Source organism: Hyaena hyaena, unplaced genomic scaffold (assembly GCF_003009895.1).
Source record: "Hyaena hyaena isolate Hyena2069 unplaced genomic scaffold, ASM300989v1 scaffold_504, whole genome shotgun sequence".
Classification (NCBI taxonomy): domain Eukaryota; kingdom Metazoa; phylum Chordata; class Mammalia; order Carnivora; family Hyaenidae; genus Hyaena; species Hyaena hyaena.
Window position 1 is genome coordinate 1,097,803 of NW_024081137.1, and position 18,832 is coordinate 1,116,634.

The 18,832-nt window shown below is 36.1% G+C and overlaps 1 protein-coding gene across 2 annotated transcripts in view; it reads right to left on the bottom strand.

The window, feature by feature from the left end:
- Positions 1 to 18,832, bottom strand: part of LOC120247172 (calcium-binding mitochondrial carrier protein SCaMC-1-like) — a 48,891-nt gene that overhangs the window by 13,485 nt on the left and 16,574 nt on the right. For both annotated transcript variants that reach the window (XM_039254970.1, XM_039254972.1), the window contains exons 2-5: positions 16,581 to 16,707; positions 10,274 to 10,361; positions 8,954 to 9,065; positions 780 to 938 (exon numbers count right to left, since the gene is read on the bottom strand). In XM_039254970.1, coding sequence (XP_039110901.1) covers positions 780 to 938; positions 8,954 to 9,065; positions 10,274 to 10,361; positions 16,581 to 16,707 — 486 coding nt within the window. The remainder of the gene's footprint in view (positions 1 to 779; positions 939 to 8,953; positions 9,066 to 10,273; positions 10,362 to 16,580; positions 16,708 to 18,832) is intronic.

Below are 18,832 nucleotides of genomic sequence, written 5' to 3' on the forward strand. Positions count from 1 at the left end.
CCAAGATTCAGCATCTAACTGCTCCACGTGATGGTTCTGAAGAGATAGCATAAAAATAAGAAAAACAGAAAAATAACGAAGAGGCCATAGTATATTCTAAACTTTTGGCCAAGAGAAGGAAGGAAGCCAAAGGAAAAGCAGTAACAGACTGTCAGGAGATGGAGGCTATCCCCTCTGAGAGTTCCTACCTCTACATCTGAGTCTGTCAGAAGTAAGATTTTCTAAGAGCAACAAATAAATAAGATCAGACACGAACCAAAAAAAAACTATTCATAATACATTACCAAATGTCACCAATGTTACCAAAAAACACAAAAGACAATACAACATCCAGTATATAAGTTTAATTATAAATTTAAACTCACTAGATTGTCAACTATTAATTTTTGTATCCTTGCAAAGAAAGTATTCGGCAAATGTTAAATTTGAATTATGACAATTAACAGACTAAACTATGCACCATTTTAAAACTACCATTGACAATCCCATTACTCAGTAAAATAAAAATAATTTGTGAAGTATCATTTTTTTTCTGGGAAAAAAACTTCTAACAGAGTGTTATATTATTATTTCCAATAAAAATTAATTTAAGTAGCACACAAGCATCTTTAAGAAAATTAGGAAATCTTTTAATATTGAAATAAGAAAATTTACATTTTCAGAAAGATGTAAAACTTTAATGAGAAATAGTATGAGATGTGTCAAAACATTTCTTTTTGAAAATTATGGAGGGCTTTTCAAGTCATGTTAATGCTTAAGGGGTAAAGAGTGCAATCTACCTGCATCATGACTTTCAAGCGGTCCAAAGGTGCCGTGCACGTTCTTGCGACTGCTCCAGCTATACCTGCTGCCACCAGACGCCTCCACCAATCTCCAGAATGCTTATCATGCTCAGTAAATTCATCTGGAATAGATATACTCTCCCCTATGTCAACTATCTGATACGATATAAAAATGAATTACACAGTAAGAAGTATAAACACTTGATAAATTAAAAAGATAACTTTTTACAAAGACCAAAATCCCAAAGATTTTTTTTCATATCTCACCTCCATTAATGAAGACTACAATTTTCTCAGGACTTGTACTAGACCAAATGATTTTTAATAATACATTCACATACAGGTTTAAAATCTGTAAAATCAATTCCCATTAGAGTTATTATTTTCTTTTATTTTTTTAACGTTTGTTTATTTTTGAAAGAGAGAGCGTGAGCAAGGGAGGGGCAGAGAGAAAGGAAGACACAGAATCTGAAGCAGGCTCCAGGCTCCGAGCTCTCAGCACAGAGCCTGATGCGGGGCTCGAACTCATGAACTGTGAAGTCATGACCCAAGCCAAAGTTGGATGCTTAACCAACTGAGCCACCCAGGTGCCCCTAGAGTTATTAATTTTAAGTTATAAAATGATTTAGATTAATCTCGTCCATGAAAAAGGTACATACTCAGTGCAGTTATCATGTCCTAGTCACACACCACAGTGCTTGCCACACAACAGTTCTCTAACACTTAGCACAATCTTAATTAGTTCATTTCTATCTATTGCTTGCTTCCTCCTTTAAAAGTAACCCTGATAAGAGCTGCAAACTCGTCTTTCTTGCGCACTGTTGTCAACCTTGCACCTTGGTCTGTGGAGATAAGTGTGCTCAGTAAACAGGTGTTGAATTAATAAATTAGCATGCCAAGTGCTGGGCTGTGTATTCATAATATTATGATGTAGAAGTTAGTTTCTTCCCTCTGGGAGTTTGTAGTATAATGAGAAAGATAGGAAAAGAAACAAGCAATTATAATATAGAAGAATAAGTGCAATAACGAGGGTAGCAAAAAAATGTTTTAGAGGCACTGAATGGAGTGTAGAATTTTTTATTTTTGTGGGGAGAGATGAGTGAAACTGTCAGGGAACATTTTCCACATAAAGTGACTTAGAAGTAGCAAAGCAATATGAATCCAGGTATTCTGACCTCAAAGGTTACCTTCTTGTCAATCACACTCCACTACCTCCCTACAGAAGTAGGCATTAACCAAGGGAATGTTCTAGACAAAGGAAATAATTCCTTCAAAGACATTACACATTCTAAGAACTGCAAGACTGTCTATAGGGATGGAAAGAGAGTAAAGAAAAGCACAAGACCTCAGAATAATGTTGACATTTCTGGCTTGGGCAACTGAGAAGGTGATGACACCATTCAGTGAAATGGAAAAAGAAGGTCTAGGGGACAGATGATGTTGTGTGTGTGTTTGAGATGTCCCCATTGATGTCCAATAAATACTTGCACATGCAGAAGGAAGGTATGCTCACAGACATATGATTTAAAGCAATCAATTGGCCTACATCTGGTAGTTCAACAAGGAAGAGAAAGTGGGACTGCCTAGAAAAAAATGTACAGAATGAGAGTAAAAAAGCTTAAAATAGAACATAGAAGAAAACATATAAGAAACAAAACTGAGGAAGAAAATCCTCAAGGGAGATGGAAAAGTAATGACAGAGAAGTAGGAAGAAAACCAGGAGAATGCAGTGTCAAGGAAGCCAGCTGAAGAGCATACTTAAAAGAGAGAGTGGTAAGATCTAGAAAATATCCACTGAACTAACATTTGGGAGACTGGCTTGGTAAACTCATTTTTATAAAGTGGTGAAAGCAAAGTCAGTTAGTTAAGAAGTGAATGTAAAGTATAGCTATGAAGAGAGTAAAAAAGATAAGGTAGCTAGAGGGAACAGCAGTAGGATTATACTTTTTTTTAATGGTACGGACATAAAGATTTTAAATGTTGTGTTTAAAGGCAGGATATTTAAATACAAAAAATAAAGGAGATAAGGGAAGAGAACAAAGCCTCTGAATGGGTCAAAGATTAAATCAAAGAGGAAATCAAAACAAAATCTTGAGACAAAAGAAAATGGAAACACAACATACCAAAACTTATGGTATGCAACAGAAGCAGTTCTTAAAGGGAAGTTCACAGTGATACAGGCCTACCTCAAGAAACAGGGAAAACCTCAATATAAATTTAAACCTTAAAGAACTAGAAAAAGAAAACTAAGACAAAAGTTAGAAGAAATAATAAAGACCAGAGCAGAAATGAAGGAAATAGAGACCAAAAAAATTTTTTTAAAAATCACCAAAGCTAATAGCTGGTTTTTTTGAAAAGATAAACAAAATTGGCAAGTCTTTAGCTAAACTAACTAATGATCTCACGGTTCGTGGGTTCAAGCCCTGCATCGGGCTCTGTGCTGACAGCCAGCTCAGAGCCTGGAGCCTGTTTCAGATTCTGTGTCTCCCTCTCTCTCTGACCCTCCCCTGTTCACACTGTCTCTCTCTCTCAGAAATAAAAATAATTAATTAATTAATTAATTAATTTTTAAAGAAAAAGAAGAAATAGAGGAGACAATACAAAGGATACCACAGAAATACAATGGGTTGGTCATAAGATGCTACTATGAACAATATACACGTATAAGTTGCATAATCTAGAAGAAATGGATAAGTTTCTAGGCACATACAATGTACCATGTCTGGATCATGAAGAAAAAGAAAATGTAAACAGACCAATGAGAAAGCAGATTGAATCAGTAATCAAAAGTCTCCCAACAAAGAAAAGCCCACAACTAGATGGTATCCCTGGTGAATTCTACCAAAACTTAAAGAAAACTTACACCCAATCACTCTCAAACTCTACTAAAAACCTGAATAGAATAGAACCTTCTAAACTCATGTTTACAATACCAGCATTACCCTGATATCAAAGCCAGACAAGGACACTACAAAAAAAAGAATACTATAGGCCAATATTTCTGATGAATATAAATGCAAAAATCTCAATAAAATATTAGCAAATAGAATTCAATAGAACATTTAAAAGGATCATGATAAATGGGATTTATTTCTGGGATGCAGAGATGGCTCAACATACACAAATCAAAAAATGTGACACATCACATTAACAGAATTAAGGATAAAAATCATGTGATCAACTCAATAGATGCAGAAAAGCATTTAACAAAATTCAACATCCTTTCATGATTAAAAAAAAAACTATCAAATAAAACTAACAGGCAACTGACAGAATAGGAAAAGATAGCTGAAAATGACATATCAGATACAGGGCTAGTATCCAAAATCTTTAAGAAACTCACCAAACTCCACACCTGAAAAACAAATAGTCCAGTGAAGAAATGGGCAGAAGACATGAACAGACACTTCTCCAAAGAGGACATCCAGATGGCCAACAGACACATGAAACGATGCTCAGCGTCCCTCATCATCAGGGAAATACAAATCAAAACCACAGTGAGATATCACCTCAAGCCGGTCACAATGGCTAAAATGAACAAATCAGGAGACTATAGACACTGGCGAGGATGTGGAGAAACAGGCACCCTCCTATACTGTTGGTGGGAATGTAAACTGGTGCAGCTCCTCTGGAAAACAGTGCGGAAGTTCCTCAAAACATTAACAACAGAACTCCCCTATGAACTCCCCAGCCATAGCACTGCTAGGAATTTACCCAAGGGATACAGGAGTGCTGATGCATAGGGGCACATGTACCCCAATGTTCACAGAAGCACTCTCAACAATAGCCAAAACATGGAAAGAGCCTAAGTGTCCATCAACAGATGAATGGATCAAGAAGATGTGGTTTATTTATACGATGGAATACTACATGGCAATGAGAAAGAATAAAATCTGGCCATGTGTAGCAACATGGATGGAACTTGAGGATGTCATGCTGAGTGAAATAAGTCATGCAGAGAAGGACAGATACCATATGTTTGCACATATAGGTGGATTAGGAGGAACTTAATGGAGTACCATGGGGGAGGAGAAGGGGAAAAATAGTTGGGGAGAGGGAGGGAGGCAAACCATGAGAGACTCTTGAATGCTGAGAACAAACTGAGGGCTGATGGGGGTGTGGGAGAGGGGAAGCGGGGTGATGGGCATGGAGGAGGGCACTTGTGGGGATGAGCACTGGGTATTATATGGAAACGAACTTAAAAATAAACTAGTTTAAAAAAAACTATCAAAACCTTGGGTATAGAATGAATATAACTCAACATGTTAAAGACCATATTAACAATCTCACAACTAACATAATACTCAATGGCTAAAGGTTGGAAGTTTTTCCTTGAAGATCAGGAACAAGACAATGTGATCATTCTTCTCACCAATCCTATTCAACATAATACTGAAAGTCCTAGCCACAGCAGTTGAGCAAAAAAGAGAAATAAAAGGCATCCAAATCAGAAAAAAAGAAGTAAAATTGTCTTTGTATATATAGAAAATCCCAAAGTCTCCACAAAAAAAACCCTGTTAGAGCTAATCAATGAAATCAGTAAGTTACAAGATATAAAATCAATATATAAAAATCAGTTGCATTTCTATACACTAACAACAAAATATCTGAAAAAGAAATATAGAAGACAAACTCATTTATAATAGCATCAAAAACAATAAAATACTTAGGAATAAATTTAACCAAGGAGGTAAGCAACCGCAAACTGAAGACTCAATGACACTGATGAAATATATTGAATATGACATAAATATATGGAAAGATATACCATACTCATGGACTGGAAGAACTGATATTGTTAAATGTCCATATACCCAAAACCATCTATAGATTCAATGCAATCCCTATCAAAATTGCAATTGCATTCTTCACAGAATAGGGAAAAAAAATCCTAGAATACATATGGAAACACAAATTCCAAATAGCCAAAGCAATCCTGAAAGAGAACAAAGCATCATACTCCTTGATTTCAAGCAATACTACAAAGCTATCATAATGAAAATATATGATACTGGCAGAAAAAGAGGCACATAAGCTAATGGAACAGAACTGAGAACCCAGAAATAAACCCTCACATACAAATTCATATGACAAAGGAGCCAAGAATATTCAATGGGAAAGGGTAGCCTCTTCAAAGAAGGTGCTGGGAAACCTGGATAATCACATGCAGCAGAATGAAATTGGACCCCTACCTTACACCACTCAGAAAAATAAACTCAAAATGGATTAAAAACTTAAAATAAGACCTGAAACTGTAAAACTCCTTAAAGAAAACAAGGAAAACTCTCCTTGACATGGGTCTTGGCAATGACCTTTTGGATATGACACCAAGAGCATAAGTAATAAAAGCAAAAATTAATTAGTGGGTCTACATCAAACTTAAAAGCTTCTACACAGTAAAAGAAACAATCATATATCTGATTTGAGGTTAATAACCAAAATACATAAGGGACTTATACAACTCAATAACAAACACTCTAACGAAGAAAAATGGGCAAAAGAACAAAACAGACATTTCTTTAAAAAAAAAACATATAAATAGCCAGTGTGTACATGAAAAGATGGTCCACATTAGGGACACACAAATCAAATTCACAATATCACCTAACACTTGTTAAAATGGCTACTACCTACAAAACAACAGACAACAAGTGTCGGTGAGGATGTAGACAAAAGAGAACCCTTTCTGCACTGTTGGTGGGAATTTAACTGGCACAGCCACTATGGAAATCAGTATGAGGCTCCTCAAAATATTAAAACAGAACTGTCATATGATCCAGAAATTTGACTTCTTGGTATAAAGCCAAAGAAAATGAAATCAGGATCTCAAAAAGATACCTGTACCTCCATGTTCATTGAAGCACTACTCACAATAGCCAAGTTATGGAAACAACCTAAGTGTACCTACAGATGAATGGATAAAGGCGATGTGGTGCATGCGCGCGTGCGCACGCTCACACACACACACACACACACACTGGATTATTATTCAGAGAGAAGCAAATCCTGCTATTTGCAACGATATAGACAGACTTCGAGGGGATTATGCTAAGTGAAATAAGTCAGACAGAGAAAGGCAAGTATTGTATGGACTCATATATGGAATCTAAAAAAGCCAAATTCATAGAAACAGACAGTAGAATGGTGGTTGCTAAGGGCTGGGGAGTTAGGGGAATGAGAAGATGTTGGTCAAAGGACAAAGTTACGAAGTGACTAAATCTGGGGATCTAATGTACAGCATGGTGCTTATAGTTAATTCTGTATTTATACTTGCAAGTTGCTATGAGTGTTCTCACCACAAAAAAGAAATGATAATTATGTGAGGTAATAGAGGTGCTAACTAACCCTACTGTGGCAGTCATTTTATAATACATAAGTGTATCAAATACCATGTTGTACACCCCAACTTTCACACTGTCATGTCAATTATATCTCAACAAATCTTGAGAAAAGAGATAAGGATAGAAGTAGATAAGTCATAGAACAGAACAAGTGAATCTCTAGTATTTCTATGAGGAGATGTTTAAAATTCACTAAGAATCAAAGAAATGCACATTAAAAGAAGATACCACTTTATACCCAACAGAGTGGAAAGTATTAGAAAACTGGACAATACCAAGCAATATGTAGAGAAACAGAAACCTTCATGCACTGCTGGTGGGAACGTAACCTACCATAGCATTCATATTCTGGGAAATAACAGGGCTATATTTTTAAAATTTTTTTTAATGTTTACTCATTTTTTGAGAGACAGAGTGTGAGTGGGGGGAGGGCATAAAGAGATGGAGACAGAGAATCTGAAACAGGCTCCAGGCTCTGAGCTGTCAGCACAGAGCCTAATACAGGGCTCAAACCCATGATCTGCAAGATCATGACCTGAGCGGAAGTCAGTCACTTAACCAACTGAGCCACCCGGGTGCCCCATAACATGGCTATATTTTATAAAATTAAAAGTGGATAACCTACTGAAATTTGCAAATGCATATTCCTTTTGACTCAGAAATCCAGGTGAAATTCCCAAAGATACAAAAAAGAAAAGCATTTTTTTTGAAGTTGGAGAAAATTTAGATGTCTCCTACTAGGGAAGTTGGTAAAGATGTGTTAAATGTATAGTATGTAGTAGTTAGAAACAACAAACTAGATGAGTGCATAAAAACAAGGACAGACCTTAAAATCATAATATTAAGTGAACAAAGCAAGAAATCAGCTGTGGCCTTTAGCAGAATACTATCTATGTAAATTCAAAGCACACACTTGAAATACTACATGATTCCTAAGAATATATACATATCCAAGACACAAATGGAATATATTAGAATAAGTGCCTATCATAATAAGTAACATTTAGTCCTCCCCTATGTTGTCTATGGAGAAGAGGATGCAAATAGTATACCATGAATAAGTGATTAACTTAACCCTCTGCATCAGAGGTCTAAAAAAGGAAAAAAAATATTTTCAATATTGAAACCTCATTTGTTCTTCATAACTGAGTCAAGTACTTATATAAAAAGAATAGGTAGGGGGTGCCTGGGTGGTTCAGTTGGTTGAGGGTCCAACTTCGGCTCAGGTCATGATCTTGTGGTCCGTGAGTTCAAGCCCCACATCCAGTTCTGGGCTGATAGCTCAGAGCCTGGAACCAGCTTCAGATTCTGTGTCTCCCTCTCTCTCTGCCCCTTCCCCTCTCACACTCCTTCTCATTCTCTCTCTCTCTCTCTCTTTCAAAAATAAACATTTAAAAATTTTCTTAAAGAATATATAGATTATACAGTTGGTGCTTTCTGATTCTGAAATTTTGCATTTTAATGTTTGACTTTGCATTTCCTATAATAGAAACCTGAGTACATCATTTTGTGAAAAAATAAAAGTATATTATTTTTCCACTTTCCTAACAGTTAACTATATCAGCGTAACTTATTGTCAACACAACGTACGCCCTTGCAGCAATGAGTATATACTTTAAGTTCTAGGTTTTAGCAAACAAAGAAATTTTGGTAGCTGCGTTTGTACATGTAACACTAATACTCCTTGCTAAATTAGTAGAACATTATTAGGAGAGAATATTGCTATTTTAGCCACGGAGGATGAAAGTATTATAGGGATTATGTTATCATAATAACAGCTACGGCATTTGTGGCAAAATAAAAATAGAGTAAAATACAAAGCAGTCTTACAGTAGAACGCTTCCAGAAATGAACAATTTCATCAATATTTGTTGCAGGATTAAATAAAAAATAGTACTTCCATTCATCCCAGTCTACTGTCATTGTTCCATCACTATCGATGCTGAAATTTAAAACAAAAATAGTACTTATAACATTTATAATAAATCCTCCAAGAATAAATACTAAGTGTAAGAATGCTCTATTGGATATTTAAAAATTTGCTAAGACAGTAGATTTATGTTAATTGTTCCTACATGGAGACAACCTAAGTGTCTACCAATGGATGAATGGATAAAGAAAATGTGGTATGTGTGTACACACACAGACACACACACACAAACGGGCGTGGAATATGGAATATTATCCAGCCATTTGAAACAACAACGATGGCCCCTGAAGGAATTTTGCTAAGCGAAATAAGTCAGACAAGGACAAATACCATATGATCTCACCTATAAGTGAAATACTGAAAAAAAAAAACAAACCTCATACAGAGAACAATTAAGGTTGTCAGAAGCAGGGGTTTAGGGAATGAGTGAAATGAGTGAAAGAGGTCAAAAGGTATAAAATAGTCATGGGAATATAATGTACAGCATGGTAACTAGAGTTAATAATCCTATACTGCATAATTTTGAAACACGCTAAGAGAGTAAATCTTTAAAGTTCTCATCATAGAAAAAAAAAACGTAACTATGTATGGTAACAGATGCTAATTAGACTTATAGTGATGATCATTTCACAATATATGCAAATATCAAAACATTAAATTCTACACCTGAAACTAATGATTCATGTCAGTTATATCTCAATTAAAAAATGAATTGAAGTTTTAACTACAAAAGAGTAGTCTTATCAGAAAAAATAATAGTAGTAAATAAGAGGGTGGGAGGAATCTTTTGGAAGGGATGGATATGTTTATGACATAGACTGTGGTAATGGCTTCCTAGGTGTTTACTCACCTCCAAACTCACCAAGTTGTGTATATTAATAATGTACAGTTTTTTGTATGTCGAAAAAATTAAAAATAAAATGTTCTAAATCAATTGCTTAAGAGAATTACACCTGTTCTTTGAGCTAAAAGCAGGCAGGATTTTACTCTAGGGATTTTATGAAGAATAAACACTTTATGAATCAACAGCATTCTCACAATACCATGAATTTCTTACAGATCTGTCAATAAAAGCTGATGTTATCAAACCTAAAAAGAAAGAGGGAGGCAGGAAACAAGGGAGGCAGGGGGGAAGGAAGGCGCTACACATATAGCAATTAGTTTCTAACATGGAATTAAATAAAAATAAAAACTGTTAAAAAATAAGGATAAGAACTGACCTTTGTAGAATATTGTTTGCCTGAGCTTCAGAAATATTTATACCCAGTGATTTCAAAGCAGTAATTATTTCTGAAGTTTCTATTATTCCTTTAAAAAGTGAAAAACATCAAATTAAAGTATCTGAAAAGATAACAAGGCAAAATACTCAGAACATAACTGTCTTTAAAATGTCCATGTTTTTTAGGCCTATAAATGTCCATGTCTTTTAGGCCTATAATCTCATATTCACAACACAAAGCTTAAAAGCTCTGAAAACTAAAAGACTTCTTGTGAATTTGGCATCAAATTTCATTTGGTAGTTAATTATTTATCTGGTTTTGTATGATTATTCATTTGTTTCACTGAAGAAATACTCATGTATATAATTGCATGGTGATACCCCAAACCCCAGTTGTAATATTCACATAATATACCATACATATACTGTATTGCTTTTCTAAAACCCAAATTTTAAATTTCTTTCTTTTTTTTTTAATGTTTTATTTATTTCTAGGAGAGAGAGAGACAGCGTGAGCAGGGGAGGGTCAGAGAGAGAGGGAGTCACAGACTGAAACAGGCTCCAGGCTCAGAGCTGGCAGTCAGCACAGAGCCCGACGCGGGGCTCGAACCCACGAACCGCGAGATCATGACCTAAGTGAAAGTCGGACACTTAACCGACTAAGCCACCCAGGCGCCCCCCAAATTTTAAATTTCTAAACACATCTGACCCTTAGGATTTCCAATAAGAGATTATAGATCTACAACAGATCTAAATTATTATACCTACTTGGAAAGAAGTTAAAATCTAACTCTGAAGATCTGATTCAGGCGTATGAAAATAAGGCCATTCAACATTTTATAAGGTAAATTTTAAAGGAAATAACATACCTAAATTATAATACAACACAAAATCTTTTTTAAGGTGCATTTTTTAAAGTTTATTTTATTTTGAGAGAGAGAGTAAGAGCAGGGGAGGGACAGAGAGAGAGGGAGAGAGAATCCCAAGCAGGCTCTATGGTATCAGTACAGAGCCCAACAAGGAGCTTGATCTGATGAACAAGACCATGACCTGAGCTGAAACCAAGAGTCAGACACTTACCCAACTGAGCCACCCAGATGCCCCCAACACAAATTCTTTTTAACACAACCGTATCCTATGTTAATAACTCGAATCAATTGATATATTGAATACAAGCCTACTGTGCATCTCAATCTCATACTGCAGGACGTTATAAAGGAAAAATTAAGTATTCCATATTCTCTTCAAACTCTAAGACACATTAACTCATCATGCTACTCTCCAAGTCCAAAAAATCTTTTGATTCCTCCTTTGTGTAAAACAGAGTTGAGGATACTCAGTCTTTTAAAATATGAGGACATTTTCACGTTAAAAAAATCAACTTAATGTCACCTAAGTGAAAATATGTAACATCAAAAATCTATAAATTCAGTCACATCTTTAGTGCATATTTTATGAACCATAGCTGCATCTGCATACATTTATAAATAGTATACATATGTATGAGACATATTATTTATTTAGCCTACAGATAAAGCCCAGTATTCATGTGTAGAATTTCAGACTCTTTGCAATCATTCCAAGGCCCCTAACTGTTCCAATCTTCACAGGGTGAAAGTAATTCTAATTCCAGTATTAGAAAACTGGACAATACCAAGCAATATGTAGAGAAACAGAAACCTTCATGCACTGCTGGTGGGAACGTAACCTACCATAGCATTTCTCAGCCGAGAAATCAAACTTGTCTTCAACTGGGGTAACTGAATCCTCTGCCTTAAAACACATTACAAGCACCAAACACTATGTTCATTAATTCAATAATTTAAAAAATATTCTGAAAGCGTACTATTAAAATCACTAGGCTAAATGTGAGGAGCTTATCAGCTTGTATAGATGAACTACTTACTTCAAAAATATATCACACTGTGCTAAATGTATGTTATAGGATAGTTATGAGTAAAGTGTAATGGAGGGATAAAGTAGTGAAAAACAAAAGTCACAAATGAAGTACAATAAAGTTTAGATAAACAAGAGACCACCAAAGAAAAACAAAAGCATTTCAGCAAAAGGTACAGTATAAGCAAGGTACACTTACTTGTTTAACAAAGATTGAGGACTTACATACAGTACTAAAAAGCAATACACTTTAGAGGGTGGTAGTGATTTGGCAGGGATATAAAAGGGTTGCTTCTAATGTACTACAAATATTCTGCTTCTTAATCTGGATGCTGTTTTCATGCTGTGTGTTTGCTTCAAAAAAATGTGTAGAGCTTTTACTTAGAATTTATGCACATTGCTATATATATGTCAATGAAATTTCCCCCCCAAAATAGCAAGTTAGGGCCAAACTTAAAATGCCATATTAACCAGTTCTGACCCTAACTGACAATTTCCTAATTCTGCCTTTGTTCAAACTAGTCTATCTGCTCAAGAAACCCATTCTTTTCAATTCTGTTTATGTACTATCTAGCACAAATCTAAAGCGTCCCTGGGTACAATTAAGCTCTCTTTCTATCGCTTCTATAACAATGATCATAGTCTGCCTTGTGTATGTTTATTCTTAATTCACCCAAAATGGTGAGCTTCTGAAGACCTTTGTTCACACAGTTCTTAGTGCAGTAACTCACATATAGTGCTCAAAAACTGTTTGCTTCATTGAACTAAAATACATTAAGTAATTTTTACCCTAAGGAAGTTAAAAATCCAACCTAAGATGTAGAAAAAATTAGATAGCGTGATCCAGAATATAATCAAGGCCTACGAACCGAATAAAAAGATTCAAAGTTGTCTTTAATTATATGCAGCAAGCATATGAATTCAATGGAATAACAATAGTTAGATGGATGAAGACAAGGAACACAACCATTACAGCATTGCAATTCCAGGGAAAAATGCAAAATATTCCATTCCTGTACCAATGATTTATTGCTAAGTAACAAACTATTCCAAAATTTAGTGGTTTAAAAAGGATATATTTGACTATGAGTATGCAATCTGAGCTTGATTCAACTCATTGGTTCTTCTGCTGGTCTCTCCTGGGTCACTCCTGTGAATTCAATCATCTGGAGGTTCAACTACAGCTAGAAATCCAAGATGGCTTCACTCATGTCTATTACCTCAGATGGAAATGTAAAATAATTGATTACTAAATGAGCATTTCTCTTCATGTGATCTCTCCAGCTGGGTAACTAAGACCTCTTTTCTGGTGGCTCAGAATGTTCAAGAAAGAGTATTCCAAAGAAAGATGTTAAAGAGAGCAAGTTCCAATGTACAAATACTTATTAAGCCTTGCTAATATCCTAATGGCTGAAGCAAGTCAAATGGCCAAGCACAGGTCTGCGTGGTTTACAGCTACACAAAGGAATAAATCCTGGGAGATGTGGTTCACTGGGAGAGCCAATGGAAAGCAAAATTATTTAACCTTCCTTACCCTCAGTGTTCCCATCTGTGAAAAACAGCTGCTATGAAGACTTACGTGAGACAAAAATAAGATCTAGGAGGTAAAGTCCAATAAATGTTAGTTCCTTTCCCACCATTTCCTCAGTCTCCAAAAAACTCCGTCTAAAAAATAATCTTAATGATAAAATTATGTTCAATAATTACTTCATTCACATCTTTACAACAGCATTCCATAGGCATTTTGGCTGAACATCTGAGAGGAGCTCAGACACTGCTTGATGAGAGAAGTTAAATAGATCAGATTACACTGAGGCTCAAGCACTTCCTGCTGCTAGTGAGTCTGAGAGTACACCAGCCCACGCGCAGCCTCTTGCCTCCACTGATTGGCATGAGGCCTGGAAAGCCTCCTGGGGGACAGAAAGCAGGTGGTAAACATTGGATCCTGTATACTATTAATGTTTAACAAATATAATGTGTGATGAGCTGGGAGAGTCCCACCAGCAACAATGATGTCAGGAAGGAAAAGCGGGGGAAGGTCTGATGCAGTGAGCCAGTTCCAGTAATAGAATTCATAAGGAAATGTCAGCTCCAGGGTCAATGACACACACCTGACAGCAGAAATTACCCTATCCCAGCCAATTCGGAAGCGCGTGTACACTGTGGAAGAAAGTGACTCAATTCATATGAATTGAGAAAAGTGTATTTTGAGGCCCCAAATACTCTGATATTGTCAGACACCTGATGAAGCAGAACAGGGGAGAGGAGTTTCCTGGGGTTGCAGTTGTGACCAACTACCACAATCTGGATAGTTTAGAACAGGCATTTACTGTCTCACAATTCTGAAGGCCAGAAGTGTGGCCACATCACATCATCTTCCTCTGTGCATATGTGCCTCTGTGTCCACACTTCCCCGCTATGTGACACCAGTCATATTGGCTATTGGCCATTACCCTAATGACATCATTTTAACTTGATTATTTCCGTAAAGACCAGTTTCCAAATAAAGGTCACAGAGTCCGAAGTATGGGAGGCTAGGACTTCAAGATATCTTCTTTAGGCTGCACACACCTCAACCCATCCCAGAGGATGTGCTCCCTTTCCACACACAAAAAGCATGCTGGCCAAAGTATACCAGCTGAGCTCTGCAAGCTGGTCACTGAAGCAGCGACAATGATGACACAGGGGGCAGGCAGCTCTGTCAGACCTGGCGCTCCTGCAGGGCTCCTGCGCCTCAGCTGTGCAGGCCAGGTGGGCAGGAGCCCTGGTGCCTACAGCAGAGCTCCATGCCAGCTGTCGCAGCTCAGGTACTCGAGACACACGAAGCCTGTGCGAACTGGGACCATGACTCTCAGGACTTAGGGGGCTGTTTGACTAGCCAAGGCAGAAATTAAAATATCAGTATTGCTAGTCATTGTATTACTTTCAGATTTCCATCTTGTCTCAGAAAAAGTATTCTCTATTACTACAAGAGCTACAAGCAGTGATTTGAAGCTTTACCAGAGACAGTGATAGCACTGTATTTTTACTAATGATACTCTAATTTCACTGAATATCTGACACGGTGGATTTTCAGCTTTCAAATGATGATCGTGGTGGTAACTAGCAGTAAGAGAGTGAAATTCCAGAATAGCACAAGAACAGAACTACTGGGCCAACATCAGCAGCAACTGATGACCAGGTCTAATTTACAGACATTAGTAAGTGGTACCTCTAAAGCTTCTGGGAACTATTTCAGTAGCAGGACCCAGAAAGGCCCAAGCATCTTTCTGAAAAGTGAATGGAAGCATGGAGCACTGCAGTTTGGGTATCGCAGCTCACTAAAACCTGTGACATTCAGGTTCCATTTTGTTTTACCCAAGAATCTATCAGTACAATTCTTTAAATAGCTTTTCAGGTACAGTTAGAATTTTTCAATCAGCAAAAGCTAGAGTTCACAAAACTTAAAAAAATTAATACATACGTTTTTTAAATAGGATATAATTAGGTTCTAATTACCTGGGGTGGATTAGCCACAAATGGATGCAGAACTCGTGCTCTACTTTTACCTATAGTCTTTCTGACTTATGGGTTTATAACAAAATATACCTTTCTGCTGTAAATCAGCATGGATATTGATTGCAGCACTACAAATAAAAGACTGTAAACATTCTAAATGTCTCACAATATAGGAATGATTCATCTATTCATAAATAGAATATTTCAGAGTCATTAAAAACTATGTTTGTGAAGAATACTAAATGAAATGAAAATGCTTACATGGTAACATTCAAAGAAAAAAGTAGGGCACCAAACTATATACACAGTGTGACTACAATTTCATTTAAAGAGAGAAAGAGAAATGAAGAAAGAAACAGAAATAAAAAGACTAGAATGAAATATAAAAAATATACCAAGGGGCGCCTGGGTGGCTCAGTCAGCTGAGTGTCTGACCCTTCATTTCAGCTCAGGTCATGGGTCGTGGGATCGAGCCCCACTCCAGGCTTTGTGCTGTGTGGAGCCTGCATGAGATTCTCTCTCTTCCTCTCTCTATTCCCCTCCCCCTGCTTGCACATGCACAAGTGTGCTCTCTCTCTCTCAAGTAAAAACAAACAAATATCTATCTGTCTATCTATCTATCTGTCAAACCTGTTCTCTACACAGCAGGGTTACAAGTAACTTTTACTTTCTTTTAGGATCTTTTCTATGTTATCTAACTTTCCTGCAACCAAAAATTTTCAAAATCACACAAAAATTATAACACCAATAAATATAGTTACTATATTTAGAAATTACTGCTAAACAAATAATAGAAATAACTGAATCTTTGATGGTAGGAATAAGTTAAAGGCTGGTAAATAAAAAGTATCCCTTAGTACTGACAATTACTATGCATGTTAAGCTAACTGTGAATAAAACACAAACACACACACCATCATTATTTGTGTCCAGACTATTAAATGCCAGCCTCATTTTTTTCTTGTGGTCTTTAAGGTACTGCATAAATTCTTCAAAGTCCAATCCCGAATCAGCATTGCTATTTCCAGCTTGAAAAACATTCTACAAAAAAGAAGAAACTCATTGCAGAGACGTAATACAAATAAAGCCACTGTAGCATGCTAACACTGGCACATTTCATCCTAATTATCATTTTTATCAGCATCCACTGTCCTAGTTTTTCAGTCACAGCTACAAGGCTAACTACATTTGTGATTTTTTTTAATTTGTGCAATACTAGAGTCAATAGCCACCATGTCATTCCAAATAATTCTGAATCTTATAAGTCAATAAGTATTTACCAGAGGTAAACAATGAATGCCAAGTACCCTGAGAGAAGAAAGATACTAAGGTACATAGTCTTTGGCATCAGAGACCTCACACTCTATTAACTATGTGAGATAAAATACTTAAAATTTTAGTATGACTCACAGCTTAATGGTTTGAGACTTAGCCTTATGGAGTAAGAATGTATGTTTGAATCTCACTAAGTTGTCATGGCTTTTTAAATACAAAATTAATAATCATAATTCTTAAATACACATCATATATGTTTCCAACAGACTCCTACCTCAAAGAGATAGGCCATGTGTTGTTCATCGTTGTAACATCCATGCCTAGCATAAGGTGTGGCGTACTAAGGCTCTTAATGCATATTTATTGAATTAAAAAATACTGTGAGCTGGACACTGGTGTAGGTGTTAGGGTTAAAGAACAAAAATAGGCAGTCCCTTCCATAAAGGAAGTTACAGACCACAGAGACCACTCACAGAACCAAAGAGAATATTTTAGGTGTTTTACTGGGAATGTATTAAAGGTACAGTAGAGTGGGGAATTCAGGAGAGTCTTGCCAGAGGAAGACTGTGTGAGCTGAGACTTGCAGGAAAAAAATGGGCATTAGCTGAGCAGACAAATGTGAGAAAACATTCCAAGAATACATGACAGTATTTTCAAGCAGGCAGAACACATTACTTAGAAAAAACACAATAATAATGATAGTAATAACAAGAGCTAATATTTATGGAGCACTTACTTCTAAGCACCTTATGCATATAAACTCATTTAATCTTCATAACAACCTTACATTGTTCCAATTGCTAAGGACAAAATGCAAGGGAGAAAAGTAGGGACATACCCTAAGCACAGAGAGAACTTTATGTGCCACAAAAAGGATTTCAAGTGAATTCTGTAGGTAGTATTTCCAAATGAGTGGAATACATATAGTGCTTATGTTGAAGTAGTATTAAATAACACTAAATCACAGTAGGAGAAAATTATTCTCATTTCAATTATCTTTCAGCCCTTCTGGTAACATCATGGGCAACATCTCAGTTTTGGGCTAATATGCCTGAACACTTGCCAACTTAAAAAAAAAAGAATATAAGTATCAGAATAATTTTATCAAACAATACAGTATTTAGCCAGCAACTCAACACTAATTTGTGTTTGTTTATTTTACGCTTACTTTCATTTTTTATCTTTTTTAATATTTATTTATTTATTTATTTTGAGAAAGAGAGAGAGACAGAGAGTATAAACTGGGGAGGGCAGATAGAGAGGGAGAAAGAGAATCCTAAGCAGGCGCTATTAGCACAGAGCCTGACGTAGGGCTCGATCCCACAAACCATGAGATCATGACCTGAGCCGAAATTAAGAGTGAACGTTTAACCAACTGAGCTACCCAGGGAACCCATATTTTATATTTATTTTTAATCAACTAGTTTTCCGTTTATGGTAGTATTACAAAATTTTATTTTAAAATAAATTTATTGACCTGTAAGTGAATCCATTTAAATTAATTGGTAAGTAACAGTAAAGTCAGTTCTTGATTACAGCAAACTCATGAAGTTGGGAAATACTACTATAAATAATGGTTCTCTGCTGACAAATTTGGGTTTTTTTAAGATATTTTGAGTGTAGTTTACACACATATTATATTAGTTGCAGGTATACAACACAGTGATTTCATAACTTTATGTTATATTGTGCTCACCACAAGACTAGCTCCCATCTATTGCCATACAATCCTATTACAATACCATTGATTATATTCTCTATGTTGTGCCTTTTATTCCCAAAACTTCTTCATTCCATAACTAGAAGCCTGTATCTCCTACTCCTTTTTTTTCCCTACTGATGAATTTTGATAAGAGAAGTGACATGTTCAGTATTAGAAAAAGGTTATTCC